General features: G+C 49.0%; 10 protein-coding genes across 10 annotated transcripts; 3 read left to right on the plus strand and 7 right to left on the minus strand.

Moving 5' to 3' along the window:
- Positions 1-463: 463 nt before the first annotated feature.
- BDW74DRAFT_185801 (HpcH/HpaI aldolase family protein) lies at positions 464-2,329 on the minus strand (the record flags this gene model as incomplete). The annotated part of the gene is made up of 4 exons (XM_073731125.1): positions 464-756; positions 862-1,246; positions 1,320-1,472; positions 2,315-2,329. 4 exons carry the CDS (start codon positions 2,327-2,329, stop codon positions 464-466), a joined length of 846 nt encoding a protein of 281 aa, XP_073582867.1.
- Positions 2,330-4,112: 1,783 nt separating this feature from the next.
- Positions 4,113-5,538, plus strand: BDW74DRAFT_168581 (uncharacterized protein; the record flags this gene model as incomplete). The annotated part of the gene is made up of 3 exons (XM_073726858.1): positions 4,113-4,243; positions 4,320-4,453; positions 4,562-5,538. The coding sequence occupies 3 exons, from the start codon at positions 4,113-4,115 to the stop codon at positions 5,536-5,538; spliced, it is 1,242 nt and encodes a 413-aa protein (XP_073582868.1).
- Positions 5,539-6,432: 894 nt separating this feature from the next.
- Positions 6,433-7,623, plus strand: BDW74DRAFT_179237 (thiamine diphosphate-binding protein; the record flags this gene model as incomplete). The annotated part of the gene is made up of 1 exon (XM_073729412.1): positions 6,433-7,623. One exon carries the CDS (start codon positions 6,433-6,435, stop codon positions 7,621-7,623), a length of 1,191 nt encoding a protein of 396 aa, XP_073582869.1.
- Positions 7,624-8,076: 453 nt separating this feature from the next.
- Positions 8,077-9,482, minus strand: BDW74DRAFT_179238 (uncharacterized protein; the record flags this gene model as incomplete). Its single annotated transcript, XM_073729413.1, has 6 exons — positions 8,077-8,320; positions 8,380-8,804; positions 8,859-8,982; positions 9,038-9,206; positions 9,274-9,375; positions 9,428-9,482. The coding sequence occupies 6 exons, from the start codon at positions 9,480-9,482 to the stop codon at positions 8,077-8,079; spliced, it is 1,119 nt and encodes a 372-aa protein (XP_073582870.1).
- A 1,690-nt stretch (positions 9,483-11,172) lies between these two features.
- On the minus strand, positions 11,173-12,117 carry BDW74DRAFT_179239 (fungal specific transcription factor domain-containing protein; the record flags this gene model as incomplete). Its single annotated transcript, XM_073729414.1, has 1 exon — positions 11,173-12,117. One exon carries the CDS (start codon positions 12,115-12,117, stop codon positions 11,173-11,175), a length of 945 nt encoding a protein of 314 aa, XP_073582871.1.
- A 1,601-nt stretch (positions 12,118-13,718) lies between these two features.
- Positions 13,719-14,591, minus strand: BDW74DRAFT_168583 (uncharacterized protein; the record flags this gene model as incomplete). The annotated part of the gene is made up of 3 exons (XM_073726859.1): positions 13,719-14,084; positions 14,157-14,315; positions 14,388-14,591. 3 exons carry the CDS (start codon positions 14,589-14,591, stop codon positions 13,719-13,721), a joined length of 729 nt encoding a protein of 242 aa, XP_073582872.1.
- Positions 14,592-15,435: 844 nt separating this feature from the next.
- Positions 15,436-17,171, minus strand: BDW74DRAFT_155150 (uncharacterized protein). Its single transcript, XM_073724788.1, has 5 exons — positions 16,946-17,171; positions 16,807-16,879; positions 16,060-16,747; positions 15,648-15,989; positions 15,436-15,588 (listed from the first exon to the last, which is right to left on the minus strand). The coding sequence occupies exons 1-5, from the start codon at positions 17,118-17,120 to the stop codon at positions 15,499-15,501; spliced, it is 1,368 nt and encodes a 455-aa protein (XP_073582873.1). The 5' UTR covers positions 17,121-17,171; the 3' UTR covers positions 15,436-15,498.
- Positions 17,172-19,391: 2,220 nt separating this feature from the next.
- On the plus strand, positions 19,392-19,991 carry BDW74DRAFT_179241 (uncharacterized protein; the record flags this gene model as incomplete). Its single annotated transcript, XM_073729415.1, has 1 exon — positions 19,392-19,991. One exon carries the CDS (start codon positions 19,392-19,394, stop codon positions 19,989-19,991), a length of 600 nt encoding a protein of 199 aa, XP_073582874.1.
- A 475-nt stretch (positions 19,992-20,466) lies between these two features.
- BDW74DRAFT_32473 (uncharacterized protein) lies at positions 20,467-21,696 on the minus strand. Its single transcript, XM_073732520.1, has 4 exons — positions 21,582-21,696; positions 21,356-21,508; positions 21,188-21,294; positions 20,467-21,104 (listed from the first exon to the last, which is right to left on the minus strand). The coding sequence occupies exons 1-4, from the start codon at positions 21,621-21,623 to the stop codon at positions 20,588-20,590; spliced, it is 819 nt and encodes a 272-aa protein (XP_073582875.1). The 5' UTR covers positions 21,624-21,696; the 3' UTR covers positions 20,467-20,587.
- Positions 21,697-22,121: 425 nt separating this feature from the next.
- On the minus strand, positions 22,122-23,067 carry BDW74DRAFT_155155 (uncharacterized protein). The gene has a single exon (XM_073724789.1). The coding sequence runs from the start codon at positions 23,053-23,055 to the stop codon at positions 22,138-22,140; it is 918 nt and encodes a 305-aa protein (XP_073582876.1). The 5' UTR covers positions 23,056-23,067; the 3' UTR covers positions 22,122-22,137.
- Between the last annotated feature and the right edge of the window lie 724 nt (positions 23,068-23,791).

Below are 23,791 nucleotides of genomic sequence, written 5' to 3' on the forward strand. Positions count from 1 at the left end.
ACCCTCCTTTTAGCATATAACCCACTATTCCTGGGGACATTGTTAACGTCAATGACTCAACATGATATAAGGGCTGAAATCTGCAGCTCGAATCATGGATGGGCAGCACTTTCCCCGCTCTAGTGATCCAGTTCAACTGGTACCGCCCCGAAGAGGACTTTTCTTTTCCAGCTTGATTAGCGTAGGCTTTATTTTATGGTGTTGATCTTTGATTCTCATTATTAGAGTTTTATTAGGACACAAGGGCTCACTGACCCTGTCTAAACACACTATTGACACATTCGGTGAAGACGCTGATGATGGTAAGGAGGATTACTTGCTGGGCCCAGGGACATAGGGTCCCAAATCCTGGTGCTATCAGTTTTGATTAATACTATGTGCAGCCAGAGTCAAGCTAAAATTCTACAGCTGGGGATCGGTGTAGATCCTATGCTCGTTCAATTTCGCTCTCGCGCACAAGTAATCACCCCCTGGCGTTAGAAGCGGCGTCGCTGTATGAGTTTATAGACTGTACAGCCGAGGTATATATGGCATCTATATCTCCATGGATAATGAATGCCGTCCAGCCCATTTCAATCCTCCTCTGCAATGTATCTGGCGAAATGCCAAATCCCATTATAGGAAGATTATTGGCCCTTGCCGCATCTCGGATCCTCTCAAGAGCGGCACGGAAACTGGGTTCGTCACCATCAAGCGTTCCTGGACTCAATCCCATGGACATGCGTAAATCACCGGTGCCAATAAAAAGACCATCAACTGTGTACAAGCCACATTGGAGAAACATTAGCATATGCATGTTCTGTTGCATAGGTATATTTGAAGGTTTCTCTGCTTCAATCAGGAGATGAGGACAACACTAACCACCTGCCACTCTCGTTATCTCCTCAATATTTTTCACCCCCTCAAGATCTTCAATTTGACAGAATACAGCAGTATGACTGTCCCATACTTCATAGATAGTTTGGCCTTTCCTTGTGCCTTTCTGATGATCACTTATTAGCGCAGCAGGAGGGAAGCTACGCTCTCCTCTTGGCGGAAACCGAGCCAAGCGTACTAATTCTTCTGCCTGCTTAGCGTTTTGGATGTGAGGCATGACAATGCCGCCTGCTCCAGCACTTAGAGCATGATTGACTAGCTCCGGCGAGCAGCTTGGAATTCGTACAAACGGTACCATCGACCCATTTGAGTGATATTGAATCGTTCTGATCAGATGGACAAGTAAAGTTGGGCTCAGAGGAGTATGCTCCTATTTATAGGTAGAGCAATCACCATTAGGGCACTGGTTCAGGACACGGGATTTCAGGCAAGGGCAACTCTACCGCGTCAAGAAAGCAGAAATGATGAGGTGTCGCCGCAATAATTCGCGCGACTTCTTCATGAGGTATTCGGCATCCAGTCCCCCATAACAATTCGCCAGCTCTTAACATGGAGTTAAAGTCAGTGGGCTGAGCCAAGCTGGTAGCGTTGTAATCCTTGACATTAAGTGCTTTGAGTCTTTCGCGCATTGTGCTTCTCGAGTAGGGTTGCTTATGTTGGTCAGATCAATCACGACGAACTTTTGAGAGGTTTAGGTTATGTGTTGGAAATATGAAATTGCATGGATTGTGGCGCTTTATGTAGTGTCCGTAAATGCGCTAAGGATTTCAAGGTAGTATTATATTAAGAGCCTGTCCTATATCTTCGAACGGCCTCCCTGTTGTTCATACATAGGATCCATTGCCCCAATCCCACCCCACTTAATATGTGATAAGCACCATATAAAGAGAATATATATTCATGGTCAATCAGATGTTCACCTAGTCTTATTAAGGAGTAAAATGCCAGCCTTCAAACATGTAAGTTAACTTTACTTCACGCATAAATGCTGCTCCAAATATTGCAGGCCAAGCTAACCATGATGGGCGCCGGAAATGGTAGAGATGGTTTTTTATTCGAAACTGTAATAGCAAGAGGTGGTGATTAGGTGCCGTCTACTCTGAAAACGGCGTGATAAATGCTGTCCGGTGTCTAGGTAGACCGTAGTATCACGTCAATATCAGTGCGTTACATTGCATAAACTGGACCCACAACGGCCATGAAGAGTACAGCGACGGGGACTAGGATAAAGCCAGTTTAAAAGCCTGACATCCCATTGCATTACAGGTATTCCAAACTTACTAGACTAATCTTAACCCATTTACTGCTCAAAATGGGGTCTCTGAATGGGCCAGACCAGGCAAATCTGCACACAATCTCAATGGCAGAACTTCAAGCTGGAAAATCCGATGCTGTGAACAACCTTGTATCTGCATGTCGAGACAATGGTTTCTTTTACCTTGACATCCGCCATCCATCAACTTGCAGTATTCTGGAGGTCGTCGACAACCTTGCTCCTGTTGGAAATTCGGTGTTCGAGCTGTCACTAGAGGAGAAAGAACAGTACAGTACTGAGAAATATCTGCCTTCAAGACTACTAGGGTACGTTCTGTGCATTCCCAGGTGGACGTACATGCCCCTGGTACATTTCTTCGGGGGCTAATTCAAATTCATCAGCTACAAACGAGCTGGGTGTTCTATCGGCCCATTTGCTGAGAAACGGGACGGTTATGAGAGCTTCTCGGTATGTTCGCTTCCTTTCTTGTAGTGATTTGCGCTCTGCCATATGTCTTGACCGAAGATTAATCTAACTTCTCCCTCGGTAGATACACAACAATGGTGTCTTTGGCCAGGATGATTTGATTGTTCCTCAAGCCATTGAAGAAAACATGCAACTGGTCAAAAAATTCCTAAGCGAGGCTCATGCATATACCGATTGCATACTCTCAACTTTGTCAAAAGCTCTCGGTCTTTCCCATGATTTAAAGGACTGCCATCGGAAGGATAGGCCCTCGTCGGCAAACATGGCAATGCTGAAGTATATGACTTATGGTAGTAGCGACGAAAAAATAGGGAACCCAGCACATACTGATATGGGAAGTTTGACCATTGTTTTCTCGCAGGTCGGCGGCCTACAGGTCATGCTACCCGGGAGTGAAGAATGGAGCTTTGTTGAACCACGACCTGGCCATGCGGTTGTCAATGTGGGAGATTCCCTGCGCTTCCTCAGCAATTGTGCACTCCGGTCGTCTCTTCACCGTGTGGTACCTCCACCAAATGCAAATGGTCAGGATAAGTTCTCTGTGATCTATTTCCTGCGTCCGGAATTTGATGCCAAGTTCACTGCGCATGGCAGGCAGATGAATAGCCTGGACTGGCATAATCAGAAGTACGCTTTGTTCCGAGAGTCAAGTCTTGACCCTGAACACCATGGTGCCATGTTGACAGGCCGCGAGGGGTTCATAGGCTTACCTAACTAGTGATTACTTCGTTTCTTGTTTGGTGATATATATTGGGTTCATTCTTGTTGGCTTATCTGCACTTGTTTCTACCTACCTCTTCAGTCTTCAAAAGCATTCCCAGAAATTCCTACATGCCTACGTCCTTGAGAATCCGTGAAGGTCGTACCTCTATGACTAAGCCCAAGTTTATTGGTCAAATCCAAGTACCAGGCCTGGAAGTGTAGGACAGGCATAGCAAGATGGGGCGGGTTAATTGCGGACCAAAAAAATAAAAAATAAAAATAAAAATCAGATTTTGACGCAATATCATGGAACTGTCAGTCTGGACTAGTGAGCATCATGGGTTAATCAGATAATTTATTTTGACATTTTGGTGCGTGTTAGATCCGACTAGGCTAACTCTTGAGAATGGATCTGGATTGTGGGCTATGCCCGACCAAGCTACTGTGTTGTACAAATTGCCCTTGGTACTACCACGCTATAATTTGGACTCGTCTCTTAGTCTTGAGATAATAACGTTACATTTCAGGATATATGGGTCGGTAGTGACAAGTACATTTAATTTACTATGCAACCGTTACTCTTTTCTACCGGAGGGTTGAGCGCCGAAGATGGTTTGGTGCGGTTCAATTGACGCTGGAATAAAATAGGTCTACTACAACAGAACACAACTAATAATCACATTACAGGCACTAATATGCTTATATAGAACCTAAGATCTCCTTGAAGTAGAATTGGCTCTTCCACGGAGCATATATTGTCCAGATATTCGTTTTATTTCTTTTCTTTGTAATTATGACCATCTCTACTGCTGCCCCTGGTTTTGACGTGAGTGCGGTTCGGGAGCAATTTCCCGCCCTACTTGAGGATACCATCTGCCTGAACAATGGCTCTGGAGCTCTGGTCTATAAAGGGGCCATTGAGCGGTGAGTGTTTCTGGATAGGCTCTATATGCTGCTATATAGTACTGTCGAGATCTGATAGCTGATTGATTATCGATAGTGCCGCCCACATCATGTCTTCTCCACATTTGAATCTACGAGGCCTCGATACAAAGAGCGAAATAGATGTTACAAAACGCACTGTAGAATTCCGGAAGCTCTCCTCATTCATGAACGCTGACCCAGACGAGATAGGTATGATATTTAAGCACTGACACATCTTCTATAACCTGACCTTGAACCACACATTGCTTGTCCTTAGACTTTGTTCCTACGTTTCTAACAAGCTGTGGAACCGGGAAGCTTTCGGACCTTCCACAACAGGGCTTTTGCGGACACTTGCCAACTCCCTCTATCCTTCACTCAGCGCCGATGCGGAGATTATTGTATCTGTTCTCTGCCACGAAGCCGGTATTACTGCTTGGGTCGCTTTGGCAAAGTGTCTGGGTATCTCGATCAAGTGGTGGACGCCAGCCGGTGGAATGGGTAGCAATAGAGATCCCAAACTTACTCTGGACAGCCTTCGGCCACTTTTGTCCCCCAAGACCCGCCTCGTCTGCTGCGGCCACGTATCCAACATCACAGGAACGATTGAGCCTATCAAAGAAATTGCAGGTCTCGTTCACACGATCCCTGGGGCCCTGATATGCGTTGACGGAGTAGCATGGGCGCCACACCGTGCTATTGACGTGAAAGAATTGGATGTCGACTTCTACGTCTTTAGCTGGTACAAGGTGTTCGGTCCACACATTGCACAAATCTATGCCCGGCGGCGTGTGCAGCAGCGCTACCTGACCAGTCTCAATCACTACTTCTTTGATTCCAACGCCCTCGCCGTTAAGCTGGGCCTGGGAAACAGCTGCATCGAACTCGAGCATGCCCTGATCCCAATCGCCGACTACCTCGTCAATCAAATAGGCTGGAAAGATCTTATTGCTCATGAGGAGCTCATTGCGGCACAACTTCTAGACTACCTAACCGCCAACGGTGACCTTTACACTGTATACGGGTCCAAAACGGCGGATCCAAATGCTCGGGTATCTCTAATCAGCTTTTCCGTGAACGGAGTCCCCTCGGACAGAATTGCCAAGGAAATTCATGAATCCTCGGCGTTTCGGTTAGTTTCTGGCGATTGCTGGTCTCCCCGTACAGTCTACGACGTGCTTGGGCGGCCAGATGACGGTGTGATTCGAGTCAGTCTTGTCCACTATAACACGGTGGATGAGGTGAAGGCGTTTACACAAAAGTTAGATCAAGTAGTGTGTACCCTAGTAGTGTGAAACACCGGGGTTATATGCCATGATTTTCCATGTTCAACATCATTATTGTAAAGTCAATGAAAGGATAATGTTGAGAACAAGCTCATGGATCGCTTAAAAGTCCAAAGACTTCAGCAGCAGGGTTCTCGAACAGCCAAGCGCAGGTGGCATTGATACGAGTAAGCTGTTGCTGGCCAGATGACAGACGAGCGGTCATATCTTGCATTTAGGATTGACAGAGGAGCCGCTCCCCAAAATGAACACAAAGGATTCTCTGGAAATTGCCAGGAATCATCATATTGGATGAATTTTTTTTTTTTCTCTTTTCTATTTCCCACAGTTAAACTTGACATAAACTCGCGGTTTGCCCACCAAGGTAACGCTTGTATCCAAAAGATGCCCCACTAATAGATTCTATGACGTCCATATTATCATATGTAACCCAATGTTGTGGACTAGGTTTTGATCATAGAGGTATTAAAAAACTGCTATTAGTCTTAATGACGCTTCCATTATACACTTTCCAAGGGCCTCCTATTTATCGCTTGACTGTGACCGTAGCATCAGGAAAACAAATATCATGGAACTCCGAGTCTAGGCACTGTTTGAGATGCCTTTTATCGCCCGCTGTGAGTGCCGAATATAGCTGAGGAATGTAGAAATTCATCTAGACAAACGACACCACAACACTAATATTTCAATTGATAGGGTATGTGGGTCTGAGCAATATCATCAAAACCAAAAGTTATGCACTCAAGGCCCACCATAACCACCATACGCAGTCTCTCACTAACCTGGCTAATGGGTACATAGGTAATCTACGTTGTGCTATAGAATCCCAGCACAAGAATCTTTTATTGCAATCCTTATTTGATAAACTGAAAGCGTGATTTTGTCGAAGGCATAACACTCAACATGCCTGGTCTTGATCCTGGTCAGTTCTACGAGGAGGCACTCCTAGCAAACGACATCGACACTGCATTTGGGGTACCAGATACGAACCTGAGCGGCCTGTTGACATACTTTTCTGCTACTCAACCCGTGTCGAAACATATCGTGCCCGCCAATGAAGGGGCTGCCGTTGCTCTTGCGGCGGGTTATTATTTGTCCACCAGCCGTGTCGCGCTGGTATACATGCAGAATTCTGGCCTGGCCAATGCGTTGAACCCGCTACAGTCAATAGCTGCAAAGGAAGTGTTTGGCATCCCCATGCTACTGCTGATCGGGTGGGCCGGAAGATCAGGCAAGAAAGAGGAACTACAGGACGTTCTTGTCGGACCACGCCTGTTAGACAACCTGCAAGTTAACAATTTGCCATATGAGGAAGTTTTGGATTCAGATTCACTACCCATCATTAAAGACACCATTGCGCGGCTGGTTGTGAGATCACTCGGGGAGAAAACTCCTGTCGCCTTGATCGTGCCCCGACAGACATTTGCAGAGCCTGAGAACATTGCGTCGCCAAAGTTTCCTCCCTCAATTACAGCCGCTGACACTAAAATCGAACGATGGATCTCCTGGGCGGTGCCTAATCTTCCGCTCGCTCGTGAAGGTGCTATTCGCTGTGTGCTTGGGCAAATTACCCCGTCTGACGCGTCAATCTCGTCCCTTGGCGGCAATAGCCGGGAGTTGTACACGATCCGAAAGATGGCCAAAGATTCTATTGCACGGAACTTCTTCTGCATCGGAGCAATGGGTCATGCCTATGCCCTTGCCTTTGGCGTGGCCATGAAGTTTACCTCTGGCCGTGTCTTTTGCGTTGACGGCGATGGGTCCTTTATGATGCATGCTGGGAACAATGCGATCCTGGCTGGTATCTCTCCGCCGAACCTCATCCATATTGTGATATATAATGGGGTTCATGCCTCAACGGGCAATCATCCTTTAACTACACAAAGGGATAACATAGTTTCCTTGGTCCAGGGGCTGCCATACAGGCAGAAGTTCTTTGTGGACGACGCCGAGGGGCTGGAAAAAGCATGCAGCGTCTCTAATGAGAGCACGATTATTGTTGTTGCTGTCAATGCCTATTCCAAACGTGGTCTTGCAGCACCATCTGAGAGTCCTCAAGAGTTGAAAACTATGTTCATGCGAAGTTTGCTATGATTGTCACTTATGCTGCTTACTGTTATTGGTTAGAGTTGATTGTTGTCAAGCTTACGCACTCCTGATTTAATAGAAAAGACATCGTTTCTGCAGAGCTCAAGATTGTTAGGTGGGAAGAGGGAAATCCTTGTGTAGGTTAACTTATATTCAGTAATTGGGACAGTGTATAGTATCCTCCTTGAACACATGAAAGAGCTACACTTGTATCAGAAGTTGACCTGCTCCGCCCAAGAAGTATGATTTTTTTTTCCCCTATAGATTAGACTCAAGCCCCCCTCTAATCAGTGCCATATTATGCAATCTCAAAAGGGCTTGTCAGTCAAATAACTTTTCATTGAACAGTAAAGAATTTTCTCTTAAGGTGGAGAGCCAGTCTCGACGTAATCAACGTTCACATTACGGGAGAACTACTGCCGGGAAATCCCATGCACGCAAGACTGTTACCCTCCGACTTTAGTTGTATAATTTTGCTTGGAGCCCAGGCAGGATTTCGAGTGAACTTGGGAAACAACTGTATGTCCCATCTGCCGCAAGCTTGCCCTCCAATCTACGGCGGTTTTGCTGTGACTGCCGCACCTTGACCCAATCCTGAGTCTTGAGCTCTAGACCAAGGTCTGTGAACGGATTGTGCAGCAGCCCCAATCGTGCGAGTAACGGACTATCCTGAATGGGATTAAGAACAACGTGGTTACAAGGGCTGCGCATCATCGTCAGTAAGATCGCATTTGTTAGATCGAATTACCCAGCATAGCATACCGTGCAAAGTATAGCAGACTCAACCGGTCAAAATGAGCCTGGTCTGAGGGAGGCACACGCACCCGGTGGATGCTCGACCTGATCAGCCCGCCGCTGAGGGCTGTCAGGGAATCCGCGGCGTTAACAGTGATCTTTCCATCCTCAGGTCGTACCCACTTCCACTGCCCCTCCAAGTTTTGGACCTGCAGCCCAGCAACAGGCTGGGGGAAAAGAAGCGTCAGTGTTCCCAGGTCCGTGTGGCCGTGGCCGTAGTGGTTCCCCGCTTTTTCATTCTCTTCAGGGGTACGGGCGGCATAGTGTAGATAATACAGCTGGTCCTCTCCACGGTCATCGTACCGGTGGTCGCGGACCAGGTGGTCCTCCGGGAGCTCTAGGAGAATAGCAAATAGGCGCAGTAGTTTCTCAATTAATTCCGTGTGACATTTCTAGGTATATACTGGTTAGTGCTCTGGATGCATCGGAATCATCAAGGGACATACCCGGCTGAAGGCCTCTATTGTTGCGATATTGTCGGCGAACACGGAAGGATGCTGCGCGTGGTGGTGGCCGTCAAACTTTGGAATGTGATATCTCTGGATGTTGTCCCGGATTCCGTTGCCGACGCTGTTGCTAATTAGTCCCCGCACTCTTTGAACTATTCAGTCAATAAGTGACCTACATGCGATGTCCAGCAGGCTCGTATCCGGTATGCTCGCCTTTTTCGATAGCACCGAGGTCGTAGTATTTGAATTTCTCTTCAAGCGGCATCGCGTAGAACTCATGCGCTAGAGCATATTGCTGATCTATTTCGTCCTGGCTGATATTAAAGTTCTTGACGCTGAAAAACCCTTTTTGGTATCGCTTGGTCAGTTGAAATTGCTGTTGGGAAGCAGGTAAAGTATGGCGATTCCTGACCATCGGTCCGCACAGCCTTCTCCAGTTGTTTGACAAGCGCTTTCTTGCCCTCTGCCTCCTCATACTGGCTGAGATCGAGGGTGACGAGATCCGCCCAGTCAACTGGACTTGGTTAGCAAGAGACGGATCGGTCTGATAGCTGGGCAATGCTCACGATTTTCCTTTGTCTCGGGAACACGATAATAGTAATTGTTTTCTGGACCAGGCATTATGATGGCTAGGTTGTTTCGTGATGTGATTCAATATTGTATTTGCTGTCAAACAAGAGTAAACGTCGAGGAACCAGATGATATATCCTTATCTTCCGTTCAAGTAGCTGTAGGTACGGAAAAGAACTCAGTAGTAGCGTCACGCTTAGATAAAAAGACAATGTAGATGCTCCCCTAGACTACTGTTCCCCACTGGCGGGGCTCGGATATCATCGACGTCAGTAAAGGACTGTAGCTGTTACCATAAACGTTTATAGAAACTTTCACGGTCCATGGCGCTTGATTTTGCAAATTGTAACACATGCTCCCACTGTATTCTCAAGGATATTACTGCATGATAGTTGGCTTTGGATTAGCAATCCTACCATAATCAGGGTCATATACCACACCAAAACGATCACGAGAAAGTGGAGCTCGCGGTAAGCGATCTGACGAGGTGCCATGGAATGGTGTGTGATGACGCGCAGACACCAGTTGAGTCTGATGATTCAAAGCGATCCAGCAGTAAAGCAGACTAGGAGCCCCCTTGAGGCGCTGTTCTTTCGAGATATAGTACGCCTTAGCGGCCAAAATTGGCAAGTTCTGTGATGTCAAAGGTTTTTTCTATTCGCTATGGTGGAGGTATGAGATTTGGGGTTGTATTATTTTTCCTCGGTTTTCCCGGCCTGTCGCGGCTAGTCACTGTAGCATAACCTCCTGACAGTTTTTCAAGAGGAAAGCTTTCTACAACGTTACGAAAATTTAATGGCCTCCACTCTGATCCCAGAAGGAGAGAACAGTGATTTCAGTGGCTTGTGCTGTTAACCCTTGGCCTGGGCGCCTACTACGGGTCGTTAAACGCTCTGGGTGCCGATGCAGATAGTCTCAAGCAGCTTTCGTGGGATCTTCTTATGCAAATCGAACAAAAGTTCTTGGCCATCATTGATTTGTCAGGCCTGGAGGCAGTACAGATATGTGTGCTGCTAGGGAGCTTTCATCTTTTCAATGGCCGCCCCACTGCCGGCCTGGTAACTCTGGCGGGTGGACTCAAAACCGCTCAAGTCATCGGACTACATCGTGAGTCAAAGTGGCGTGGACTTTCTAAGGGTTCACGCGAGTCTCGACGGCGCTCATGGTGGGCATTGGAAGTTGCGGACAAGCACGTATCCTGACTCATCATCAGAAATGTCACGGCTAACTAGAGGGGCGACTGCAGGTACGCGGCCGTTGTCTTCGGACGACCTTGCACTGTGGATGACTTTAACTGCGACGTTGCGTCTATCAACGATATCAAGATACATGGCCATACAAGAATCCGGCAAGGCCCATGTTTGGAATACCACCAATGGAAGTTCAAACTTTACCGCATCTCCGCTCTTGAGCCAAAGGCTCCAAGCTAATCGGTCGGAGAGCCTCACTGTTATTCATACTCAACTCTCCTCCTGGAAGAGCGAGTTACCTGATAAACTACGGCTGGAGACATACAAAGATAATCCTAATAGCGAATCGCGAATCCTGCAAATGCAGGCACTGGTTCTCCAATTGACCTATGATAACCTCCGGATTATTTATCCACCGCAGCGCTGCGTTTGGTGGTAATGAACGCGGATTCCAGTCAATGGAAGGCGCGGCCCCGCATAACTCCTCCCAAGTGCGTAGAGTTTTTGTTCCTGTGCTAGAGATGTGATTAGCCTAGATCTCGTGCGATGAATCACCAGGTTCGCAAAGAAGGGGAGCGTACTACACTAATGCCGTGAGCATCAACGGACGGCCTAGACACAGAGGAGAGGCACGCCAGCGCGCATCTTCCCGCCATCAGCGGGACGTGGATCAGCAAGAGACTGCTCGAGTCCCGGCCTTGACACGGATACATATTCATGTGGTAGTTCCAGAGGCACACCAGCAGCCACTGCTGGCTGATAATATAATCAACTTGGTGGGCGTCCGACACTTCGGCCAAGAGCGCCGGGGGGTTTGAGATGGACCGGTACATGGAATTAATTGCGGGGGAATCCTGAAGCCCATTCAACGAGTCCATGTTGCTCCAGCTGTAAAAGTCCGGGACCATTTGCTCAAACAGGGAAAAAAGGCTCACGAAGCCGTATAGGAGCGCCGGGGACTCCGAGTTTAGCACAGAGGGTTGCGGATGCTGGATCTGAGCATGACCGGCCGGCCGATCTGCAGCGCATATGCACTGTATCGACTGGTCAGCGAGTCTGGCTGTATATTTTGCGTGGCCTGAGGTGACTGACCGTTCGGTGATAAGAACCAGCCAAAAGACCCGGCGATGGGCCTCTACGTCTGCAAGCGACAAACGAGCATATATTTCCTCCTTTTCCAAGTTTAGTATCTGCAAAATTGATATCGTCTGGGTCTGGTAATGCCACGCGTAGACAGGTTTATTTAAGTTGCCGTAAGCGCAGAAAAGGAAAAACATGGTGAGCACGGTATCCATATGGGGCTCTTCCAACGGGTCATATTCGCAGAGTGCACCGAGTGCCTCGAGAACTAGGTCATGCCCGGATATGAGATTGTCATCTGATGGCTTGGGTTCCCCAGTATTCAGGTTGAGTTGGAGGTGAGTCGCTACCGATAATGCAACCAGATGGGCGTATCTTCGTGGATGCAGCGCGTCGGGGTCGGCACAGTCGGCCATGGCCTAGCCGTCAACAACCGGCATAATAGGGTACAGATGGTGTAGAAATAGCCCAACGCGTGCCCCGAGGACCGACGAGATGCGCCGACTGGCGGTAGCGGACGGCGAAGAGGACAGCCCGAGCTGTGTCGCATGATCTGCGGATGAACTCGAGTTGTGTGAAACGGTCAATCAGGGCGGCGGCGAGGAAGATGCTGTGCTTTCGAGATCATAGCTGGAGGGCAGAGTCGGCATAGCCGCAAAGGTCTGTTGCTGCGGATAACTGCCCGTCGAGCTGGCGGTACTTGGTGGAAGCTCGCCGAGGATTCGCAGCGAAGTCAGCACATGGGAATTGTGGCCTTTGGGGCCCTTTCTGCGCGAGATGCTGATGTAGGAGCATACGAGGTTGATATCTTGGCACTTTTGGCATGGCCTCTCCCCGGTGCAGCGGACCTTGCGGCGTCGACAGTTGTCGCAGGCCATGGACGAGGGTCGTTTTGCCTGCCCTGACTATATACCGAATTCGCTCGTGCCTGCCACCATACCATCTTGAGCACGTTGAATATAGAAACCCTGTCCCGGTTCATACAAGAAACGATACCTCCGCCAACCAGGAAGTTCTGTCCGACACCGCTCGCTTACTGGAGATCATGCGGCTACGGAAAGAAATCCTTGAATAGCCCACCTACAACGGACCGGGCAAGATCCCCCACAGCTGCTTGCGTTTCTGGTTGGACTATCTCCAATGCACTTATGATCCGTATCTTAGGAATAGCACCTCTGATGGAGATGAAACAGTTCGCCGCAAACGCCGAAGACTAGGAGACCAGGAAAATGCTCCACGGATCGACTTCAACCCCCTTCAAACGGAGCTTCGATTAATGATTTGGGAGTACACATGGCCTACAGCACTAGTCATCGAAGCTGCATTGTGGGAGAAATTCGACGACGCTAAGGGGGGGAAGTCGTTGATGAGATTGAAGAAGATAATGACAGTAATGATGATGACAGGGAAATATCAGCTTACAGGCAATCCAGTTTTCTTCGTCCGCTGAGCTCTCTTGATGCACTCTTGGGGGTGGATTTTAGCTCGAGACCCTTAGAGACAAGGCTCCCATTGGAGGAGTGTCCACCTCCGATTGCCCTCGGGGTCTATCATACCAGAACTCCCTTGCTTCATTCAGGAATCTTCTTGTCGAGGATATAGAGTGGGAAGGTTGGAACCTATCTTCTTCAATGGCCCTATCCATCTTGCCTGCTCTGCAGGCTGTCGTACTCATAGCAGATGATCATGAAGATGATAACACGCTGGTCAAATACAGCGTTAAGGAATATGGAGAATTTGCTACCAGATGCCAAACTGACTATTCTTTGTTCTGCGAGTGCCCCGGGGCGGCACATCATACCAGCTTGAGTACATAGATCGTGATGGCAGTTCTTACCTCGGTACATATATTCATCGCAGAATGGTTACCTTCCCTTGTTCTTTGAAGTCAGCAGTCGGCGGCATGCGTACAATTGTTAACATTGAGTCGTTACTGGCTAACCATTCGTTGGACCACTGGGGCTTCAAACTTAAGGAATATAATTATTATTGATGCATTGGACAACAGGGGGAACGTTTATTCAGTCAAGAACGTTGCTGCTCTTTCATAGAAGTCATCCTTTGCTCGTTCCTGAACAGATCCCTTCGTGTACGCCTCATCAAACGCATATTCACAACCCTCATACCGGTGCATCTCAACATGCTTAGTCGTCTCATTTCTTAACCTATCCCCAAGCGGCTTCCCTTCTAGGCAGAGTCGATCATAAGCAGCAGTGACAAGAAAGATCCTACCTGAGAACTTCTCAGCCGGCATCACAGCCAGTGAAGCGAAGGCACTCTTCACATCTTCGGGATTCGCATAATAGCATTGTATGAAAGCATCTAACAGCCCGACGGGCGCAGGATCTATCGACGTATCGGGAGCAATCTTCTCCGTGTTCCCCTTGAATCATGTCTGTAGGAGGATAGGCAGCGAGGACATTTTTAGAAGTCCCCTGCGGGAAGATCACCGAACTAAGAACCAGTGAGAGGATGCCACCTGCGCTGAAGCCGGAGATCGAGAGCCGGGAAGCGTCGAATTTCTCAGGTTGTGAATGGACCCAGTGGACTGCATCTTCAGCGTCATGGACGGGAGCTGGAAATTTATATTCTGGTGAGAGTCGATAGGAGCAGTCTAGAACTGCAAAAACGGTTTTTCCACAATGTATCTGCAGAATTCGTCGTCACTTCCGTGTAGAGGGTTCACGAATCCGCTGCCGTGGAAGTTGACGAGGACGGGGAAAGGGGTAGCCCTGTTGAGCGTGTTATAAGCATGAATTCGAATGAAGCGTCCTTCGTCTCGCGAGGGGATTTGAAGCACCTCGTCTGGATGAGCAGTAACGCTGTAATTTTTCAGAGCAAATGCGCGAACTGGGGCTGCAATCTTAAGAAGGTCGCTTAAAGAAGACATCGCGCTTCGTAGATGATCGGATTTGGGGAGGAAACAGCTTGATTGATCAGATGAAAGCTATTATATTGATCTATTTCATCATAAGAATACTAACTCTACTTAAATACTTCTTGCCGGATACTTCTTGCAAGATAATCGATAATCTCACAGCATTGTTCTGGACTGCTCATTGTTACTCATAGAGTAGCCCGATATTACTGGCTGATCAGAGCGATCTGCATCGGACCCTGTGTGCCCGGCACCATTATTAATTCATCCCTGATTGGAGAGAGAGGCAAAAGTGATTAAATAAATCTCCGTGAAATGAAATGCAACCGTCTCTTCCACTAGGGGGCCTCCAAGGTGGCTATATGTTGGCATGAGGTGTCTTATCAACAAGAGGAATGGATAAGTCAGTCTGAAAATCGTGGATTCCTTGCTACCATTCTTTCAATTCCCGCAATATCTGATGCCATCATTGTTTGCGCCGAGAATACTGTTATATGCTCCCAACTGAAGAACTACTTGACGACAGAGCCGACCTGTCGGCCCGATCGGAAGGGATTCACCCGATTACATTTAGGCCACATGCCGGCTGGTTGGTAGTATGGCGAATGACCACATGCGAATCCCAGCTGTTGTATGTTTTTTGCACTTTTTGCGAGCGCAGCGAGCTCTTTTTAGACATCTACCTAGGTCATGACAGCGGGTTGACTGTTCTATCTAGCAGTATAAGCGTAGCCCTAACTTGTTCAGCGTCTGGACTAGGCCGGGAGGCCTTCGACATTGAGTGACGAAGATTCTACCTCTAGGAACCTAGTCAAAGATTATGGTTTACAAACCGGCGAGCACAGTTGAATCATCTCACATCAAACAACACATATGCATTAAATCTATCTATTTATGGTCGTCCAGGTCCTCATCAACATTATACCTCCGCGTTATTAGCGCAGGAGAAAGTGTTCGTGCTCGCATCATCATGAATGGCCTTGCCGGAGACATAGAGACCGAGTCCACACTGCAACAACTGTCAGCTTTCCATCCATCCCCAATTGCAACAACTCAGGATAAACTCACCATACATCCTCCAATCAAGACAATACAAACATTCAGCACCGTAAGGAAGATCTTGCGCGGGCTGGAGAAATACCGTCCCCAGTTAAGATGCAGCCAGTAAACGCCTCCAAGGCCATAACTAAACCAACTCGCAAACAGCGAGCTAATCAGACTGAGCAGGTCGCTGAAGACGGGAATCGCGTCTGCAATGATCCACGCGATGATCCAGCATGACAGCCCGATTGCAACCCATGATCCGACGGAGACGAAGTCCCGCCCGTGCATCCGGTTCGTGCCCCGGAACAGTCGCACGTAGATGTATTTCAATCCGATGTGCCCGTTGACGATTCCGGCGCCGACGATCTAGTAATCACCATTGTCAGTTGGCAACCCTTGCTAGAAAGATGAGGATAGTAAGAGAGGGCAGACATACCGTCGGAATGGCAATCCCATACGCCACCTTCTTCAGCACTGGTCCCGCTGAGCCCAACGCCGGACTCGTAACCGTCTGGCCAGCATAATAGTAAATGACGACCGCAGCAACGGTATAAAAGATAATCTCAAACGTCTGCAGCATATACAGCGCCTTGGGGAAATCCCTGGGCTCACGCATTTCCGCAAGGAGTCCAAAAAACGCCACATGCGCACAGTACGCAAAGACGATATTCGTAACGGCCGTAAACGCATGGAACAAATCCGTATCAATCGTCGCCTTGAGAGTCGATGTCCGGCCCTGCACACCCACGCCCACCATCGTGATAATCACCGCCGTAAAGATACTCCCGAAACTGGCGCAGGAGATGTACGTCATGTTCTTCATTGTCCGGGGCAACGAGCCAACCATGCAGATGACGAACCCGACGGTCGTGAAGACCATCGTGCAGGTCCCGTGCTCGGTGATTGTGTTCATCATGACGGAGAATGTGAGAATGTGCGAGCCCATGATGAAGATGGAGAAGAGGAGCTGGCCGATGCCGAAGAGCTCGCGCCCGAACGGGCCCATGAGGATGAAACCGGCGTCTGCGAGGTTCTGGATGTGCGGGTAGCGTCGGTGGAATTGGGAGATTGTGTAGCCGGTGTACGTGGCGAGGAGGCCGAGGCCGATGATTAGGATGAGGGCGCTGCAAACTGCTGTCAGTATAAAGGATTTTTTGGTGGTTTGGGGGTTGGCGGGACGTACGGCGCGAGACCCAGCTGTGCAAGGGTTTTGGGGAGAGAAAGGACACCCAGCGAGACAGATTCGGCGATCATGACTGCACTATGGCATTAGAAATTGACATCGTTGACGCGTTTTGAAGTCTCAAGTGCGGTGCGCATACACATTCCCGTCTGCCACCACTCCATGGTCTTGTACTTGACCTCCGCATTACTCTCGTCGCCAAACGCGTCGGCATATTGAGGCGGCTGGTCCTTCTCCTTCACGTCCTGCTCCCAGCCGGACTCGGTGTCCATGTGGTCGGGACCGGGGAGGGGGGTGACCTTGTCGGGGCTCATGACGCCGTTTCTGAATCTGAGAGCGTGTGCAACGGAAGTCGAGTCTTCGAGAAGGAAAAAAGAAGAAAAATCTCTCCAACGCGGTGGATCAAGAGCAGCTCTTAAAACGCCGCAACCCCGGAACTCGGCCAGCTCTGCACGCGACGGAAGCCACGGATTACGGGGAAGATCCCTTATCTTTGTTGAATCGAGGATGATAAAGGTAATTGTTAATTGTAAAGCTTTTGCAAGGGAACGCAGAGATTTTTGTCAGAAAAATTCAAGCATAGCACGCTGTATGCCAATGGGAAGCTTGAGGCTTCGATCTATTAGATAACTGTTAGGTTATGGGAATTGCGGGTCCACTCCGAGGTTAGCCGCGGGGCTCCACCTGTTGGATTAGTGCTGGTTGGTGATAAGAGTGGGTAAAGCGGCTAGATAGACAGGTGGAGTCCTAATTCATGCAAGACAAGTGTGCCGAGATTGCTTGTGCAGATTTACTCTTAGCTGCCTGCCCTTTGTCTTGATTAGATATCTGCATTATTGGAGGGATAACCGGGTGGCTGGGATTCGCTCTTTATATGATCAGGACTCCGAAGTAAACTACCCTTACCCTGGACCCTATGTAGTCTACAGTACCTTCTGTCAATCTCATCTGTACTTTATCAACGAGATTGTAGCCTTAACAGTTGATGGAGCAACTTTTCGGAGAGACAAAAAAACTTTTCGTGATTTTTTTGTTTCGCTCGCCGAGAGTCCAGGTGAGTACCTACGGCGCTCTCTTAGGGCTTCAACAAGGGAAGAGCTTGTATGCAGCGTTGACGCCTCGCCTCGGACATCAGGGCTTATGCTAGTATTTACTGTATCGTAGAAAGAGCTACAGGAGCTTCCTCTCCCGCTTTTTACCCTTGAATAGACTAAACTGCGTACTAATTAGTTTAAGTAGCGAGGATTGTAGCACTCGTGATTTAGCCCTAGTTCGATTTGAATGTGATCGGTTTTGTCCGTATTGTTATTTTAACCCCAACCTAACGGAAGAAAATTTGATGGAGCGATATATACTTCCGAATGTCCAGTGGCAATTCGGACTCATTTCAACTGCAAAGGCACCGGCAGTTTTCAGTGAGCCTGCAAAAACTCAGCACCGGGACCTCGAGCGTTTTTGCCAGGCATCATATAGCTAGAGTCGAGGCTACAAAATCAGGTTTCAAGGCTTTGCGTAGACATGCGCTCAAGACTCAAGTTGCAAGGCGATGAGAGCCGGAGTCACAATGTCAAGCTCAGATGGGTGAAAGCCGCAAAGAAAATTAGGGCTTGCGATCTCAGCGCCAGGCTCGTCTCCACATTTGCCTTCCAGAACAAACTTGAAAACATGCCCTCTGTGATTAGTATATATATATATATATATATATATATATATCAAGCTACTATTATTCTTACAGTTGTGTCATTTCAGCTTATTAGTCGTCTCTATTGCCTTCATCCTCACTCTTAGTCCGGATTTCAACAAGGTGACGAGCAGCTCCCACCTTTTTAATATCCTTCCCTACCCTTGCATCACCCAATATCTGATGCTCGAAGATTGAATAAGTATCCCAGCCCGTGAGCTCAAGCGCATATCCCGCATCTGACCAGTAATACTTGATCATCTGCTCGCACGCATTGTACCAACGATACGCACTTTTCCTTCACAGGGACAAGAGCCTGCGGGTGCTAACGTCACGCAGTATCCTTGCTTTGCTGGGTTGTTGATTGTTGGGGCTTACCTGCCGACCCGCAACGCCAAGATCTGCTCGCGTTAGACGTCGTCGAAGAGGGGAGTTTTATTGCCTTTTCTCCAAGTAGGGTAGGTAGAAGGCTGCTGTTAAGATGGTTGGGTCTTCGGTATGTCGCATATTGAATGAATGGTCCGATTAGGTCTGCGTAGGGGGGGCTTGAGGTTGCATGGAGAGCCTCAAAAGCAATAAGAAAACAGGCAGAAATCGGCTGAAGCTTAACCCTTGGTATCTGATCTTGCTGTCCAATCATGCATCAGTATTTTATTGAGTGGATTGCTGAACTAATTGAGCCGATTAGCCGAAGGTGCTTGAGTCTCCACTTACTGGGGGTGCTGGGTGCTGGGTGCACATTCAAGCTCTGGGATTCTTTCGTGTCCTCAACAACTGCTGTTCTATCTCTATAATGTCACGGATGTTAAGAGCGGTAGAATGGCCGCGAGTATGAGCTGAAAGATACCATGGGATTTAATGGGTCATTCCGGGGGATCCGTTTCTGCCCTTTGTCCACGTGAATATGGCATTTCTCCTTCCTGATCATCGCAAGAACCGGAGAGAAAATTCCATCTCTAGTCAAAAACGCTGCAGCTATCAAGAAGCACATCAAAGTCGAAGCACATCAAAGTCGAAGCACATCAAAGTCAAAGCACATCAGCCGTCCAAGCGACTTCTTACCACTCGCGAGATGGACTCTACGATGATAAACACCGAGCAGGAGAAGCAACCCCCTCTTCTGGCCCAACAATCTGCCTTCTGCGACGAGCTGATCAAGGCCAGCAACGCGGCGCACTCAGAACGTCCCGACTGCCTCTGGTGCCTGATACGGGGGCGGTGCGAGGCAGAGCGTATCCAAACAACGCGTCTTTTCCTGCACGAACTCGGCCAAGCAACAATCGACGCGATCTATGGCAGAAAGCGGTGCGCCGAGTTATTCTCCCCCAAGAACGGCCTTTTGATCTCGGTCTTCATTCAGAGGTATATCGATGCCGGGAAGATTGTCATCGTGCCGGATGTGCCGGACCGCTCACCCGGATGCCTGGGACTTTCTGACTATAGGTGGATATGGACTTTAAGATCCGCATCATCGACCGCGAATGGGATCTCCTGGATCAGATAGTTACGGTCTACCACGATATCAGAAGGAGGGACCTTGACGGCAAACGATTAGTCTTCCGAAGCAATTTCCGACCGGCGACTCGGTACCTTTATTCCAGTATTGCTGCCAAACACTCCGGCGAGCGTGCGGTGGGCCACCCTATGAGAACGGAATGAAAGGCAAACATGCAGGTGAGGCCATGATGGATGTGGACGGTCGGCCTTTCTGGGAAGTTCCTGGACAATATCTGCCGAAGAACATGTTCTTGGCGTTTGCGGACAAGGTAAATGACGATATTACGAATATGATGCCAAGGGGCGGGTTCTAGTAGAGGGAGCCATTGAGACTTATATAGGACATACTCGGCAGTCCTCTACAACACATTCGGAGCGTGATGCTGCTAGCTCTTTCAACCCTAAGGGTGATAAAGTTAGATGCCTTCACTGATTTGCAGCCAGTATCATAGGTACTTGCTGTTCGATGTGCGATGTGCGAATTGAATCAAAATATCTATTTATAGTTCAAAAATTCCTAAATTTCATGTAGCAACACATACCTAACAACATAGCTAGACCTAGACCTAGATATAAACCAACTACTCTCACCCACTGAATGATCTAGAACCACTTCTTATCCCCAAACCGCGACACAAACGCGCCCCCATCGCCATTCTCAACAGACGCCTTATGAACCAGAGCCAGCACAGCAGTAACCGACTCCCCAGGGCTAATAATCCCCTTGAAACCCGGCGCATACCTCGCAACGGCCTCACCCATCGCTTCCACAGCCTCCTTATCCTCATCAGCAACCTCCTGACTAACCCGCTCGGTCGCAGTGTACCCCGGGCACACGCCCATAAACAAAATCCCATCTTTCTTATAGCGAGCGCTGTACTTTGCGACCGCGACGTTGAGCGCGCCCTTGCTTATAGCGTAGGGTGCTGCGATGGCCATTCCCGAGTCGTTGATTAGGTTTAGGTCCGACATGCCGCTTGTTATGGCGATTACTTTTTTTGGGGCGGTGGGCACGGCTTCAATGAGCGGGAGGAAGGCCGTTATTGTTTTTATGACGCCGATTACGTTGGTTGTGAAGGAGGTTTGGAGGTCGGATTCGAGGGTTGGGAAATTTTCGTTACTGGTTGGGCGGGAAACAGTTAGAGGACGGTATTTAATGAAGGGTAGGGTTATAGAGGGAATGAAGAGGGAATGGTAATGTACAAATCACCCAGCGTTTTGTACTCGGTGGCCTCCGCGATGAATGCGGCGTTGTTGATGAGGTAGTTCAACGTTCCGCCGGTGATGGCCTTGACTGTTTCTGCTGCGGCCTAGACCGTATCCCGATTAGTTATTTTATCAGTCAACTATATAGTAGGAAGGGAGACATACCTTGAGAGAGTCAAGGTCCGTATACTGCGCCTCAACAAAGTGCACGGAGGTGAGGCCCTGGGCTTGGGCCTTTGCATCTGCGGCGGCTCTGTTGCGGACGAGACCGATAACGGTGTTGGATGGGTCGGCGGCGAGCTGGCGGACGAGCTCGAACTGTTCAGCTTATAGTTAGAAAATGCAGAGATGATCGGAGAGGAGTAGGATGGGAATGGGAGGGTAGATATACTCCAAGGCCACGACTGGCACCGGTAACAACGTAGGAAGGCATTTTGCTAGAGGGTTGACTTGGGCTTATGCTGCTTAAGCTGCGAGTAGAAGGTTGTTTGAAGTTTGAATTGCGATGTATCTGGATAGACTGATGAGCTCTGACTGCAGCGGGGTTTTGCGAGGTATTTATGTCCTCAATGGGCACTTGAAGCATCACCCATGGTTGGTGGTTTGCTATAATGGCATGATTGTTAAGCAGGTTCCGTGATACCAAAGCAGGTTCCGAGATTTCAAAGGGCAGCCCATGATTTCAAAGCTGTTTCAATAACATCGGTGCGTGCTTACGAAAGTATCCAGCATAGCTATGTCTCGGCTTTCTTCAATATTGATGGGAACCGGAGTTGGGTTGGGGCTTGAGGTCGCGGAGTAGGGCTGGTGAGCTCGGGGTTCCGAGTGCGGTACTTAGGGCTAGCTACGGATCAGGGCGACACAAACAACGATCGACCAACGCAAGGATCGAGGAGGATTAAGTTATTTATTTCTATCAATACACTAATCCCAATGCCAGAAAGGATCTATTCTCGCGCTCTACTGCTCAGCTGTTGAAGATTCAGGGTCATCCGTCCACTTCCGCTCTCCTCATCCGACCCGTCCAACCCCCCCAGCACAATGGGACTGTTCACCAATGTCACCAACATGTTCAAGACCGCAAATTCCATCTTCAGCTTCACACTATACATAAACGCCGTAAAGCCATTCATAACACCTGCCCAAGTAAACCACATCGCTATAAGCCCCGCGTCCAAAACCAGTACAGCAACCTGCACAATGATAACATTGACCAAAACATTCCTGCCCTTCTTCCCCTTGACCTGAGCAATCGGATGGAAATACCGATACGCCTGGACAACATAGACCCCACCAATAATGAGCTCGCGAGCCATACTGCCAAAGAGAACAACCGTCTGAGTCCAGTTCACGATATCGCGAAGCAGATCCACGGGGTCCGCCCCGCCCACAACAAGCAGCGGGACGACCAGCTGCATCGGCACCGACAGCAGCGAAGTCACAATGATGAAAATCAACACCGCACGCAGAGCCCGCTGGCTGTGCAGGACCAAGTACAGGCGCGAGTAGAGGACCACGATGTGCGCCGTGCCTATGAAGGGCCACGAGACTGTGTAGGTGTAGTCGCCCACCACCTGGGTGTAGAGGTCGCCCCATAACATCGCGCAGCCGAGTATATACATTGCCAGTGCGGATGTCGCGACGGTAATCGAGACGAAGTATAGCCCGTGCTTGCGCTCGAAGGTTCGGGAGATTGCTAGACATAGCTCGATGACGTTGTATGCGGCGACGCTGAGGAGCGACCAGGTCCCGACGACGCGAGCGACCTCGTACGGATCGTATGTTTCTGTTGGGCATGGGTTCCCAAGGTTGTTGGCCAGTGGGTCTCGAGCCTCTAGGCGGCGCGTATGGAAGTCAAAGGACATAGTCTCGTCCAGCCTAGAGTGTGATGTCTGCTGCCCGCGGATAGATGGACGGGAGCCGGATTTACTTAACCTTTATATGACCGACCAGGGGCGCGGACCTATTTTTGTGGCCGGCAAGGGGGTCAACGGGTGGACCGGCCAATACCAGCTGAGCGAGGGTCGAACAAAGAAAGTCTATACTGGTAGGATGTGCCACAAGGATCACGAAGGATTGTTGGCGGCTCTTTTGATTGGGTGGCGGAACATGTGCCGTGGGGGTATGATGGCGTGGACTCGGTACTTGTGGTCGATCCATGCATATGTCTCAGGTCTCTACGGTAATTTCGGGTTAACGGCTGTGCTTAAGCTACCCTGCGTCTTTGGGAGAAATTCACCTTAACTAGGCCGGGTTGTCTGCCCAGGTGTCAGGCCGAGCAGGATTAGCGCTCTGACCTGATCTGCAACGGCGGTGATCAAAACTGGATATACGTGCATCGCTATACTCCGTGGCCGATTCGATAAACAGGAAGAGCCTAATTACTGCGGTTTCTCTCGCCCGCCGATCTCATTATTTTGAAACCGGTCTTCCCCTCTAATTTGGTGGTCCCATGTTATTTGTCCAGTAAATCTGGTATCCGTACATACGTGTGACTGCTTACTCCGTAAGCACCTTTCCAAGCACGTATCTACCTTGGTGTCGACCTATCTAAAGGCCAGAGCTCTCTAAATAACGGGTTTCTCTAGATAATAAACCTCT

The sequence above is a fragment of the Aspergillus multicolor genome (genome assembly GCF_047715735.1).
Source record: "Aspergillus multicolor strain CBS 133.54 unplaced genomic scaffold BDW74scaffold_16, whole genome shotgun sequence".
In the NCBI taxonomy this organism is placed as follows: domain Eukaryota; kingdom Fungi; phylum Ascomycota; class Eurotiomycetes; order Eurotiales; family Aspergillaceae; genus Aspergillus; species Aspergillus multicolor.

Excerpts from the sequence above, each read along its gene's own strand:
- BDW74DRAFT_155155 (XM_073724789.1), bottom strand. The coding sequence starts at position 23,055 with ATGTCCTTTGACTTCCATACGCGCCGCCTAGAGGCTCGAGACCCACTG.
- BDW74DRAFT_155150 (XM_073724788.1), bottom strand. The coding sequence starts at position 17,120 with ATGAGCCCCGACAAGGTCACCCCCCTCCCCGGTCCCGACCACATGGAC. Across the intron at positions 16,748-16,806 it reads GCACAGCTGGGTCTCGCGCC|CGCCCTCATCCTAATCATCG; the intron begins GTACGTCCCGCC and ends AGCAGTTTGCAG. Across the intron at positions 15,990-16,059 it reads ATGGGATTGCCATTCCGACG|ATCGTCGGCGCCGGAATCGT; the intron begins GTATGTCTGCCC and ends GGTGATTACTAG.
- BDW74DRAFT_32473 (XM_073732520.1), bottom strand. The coding sequence starts at position 21,623 with ATGCCTTCCTACGTTGTTACCGGTGCCAGTCGTGGCCTTGGA. Across the intron at positions 21,509-21,581 it reads GTGCCAGTCGTGGCCTTGGA|TTCGAGCTCGTCCGCCAGCT; the intron begins GTATATCTACCC and ends TAAGCTGAACAG. Across the intron at positions 21,295-21,355 it reads CGGACCTTGACTCTCTCAAG|GCCGCAGCAGAAACAGTCAA; the intron begins GTATGTCTCCCT and ends GATACGGTCTAG.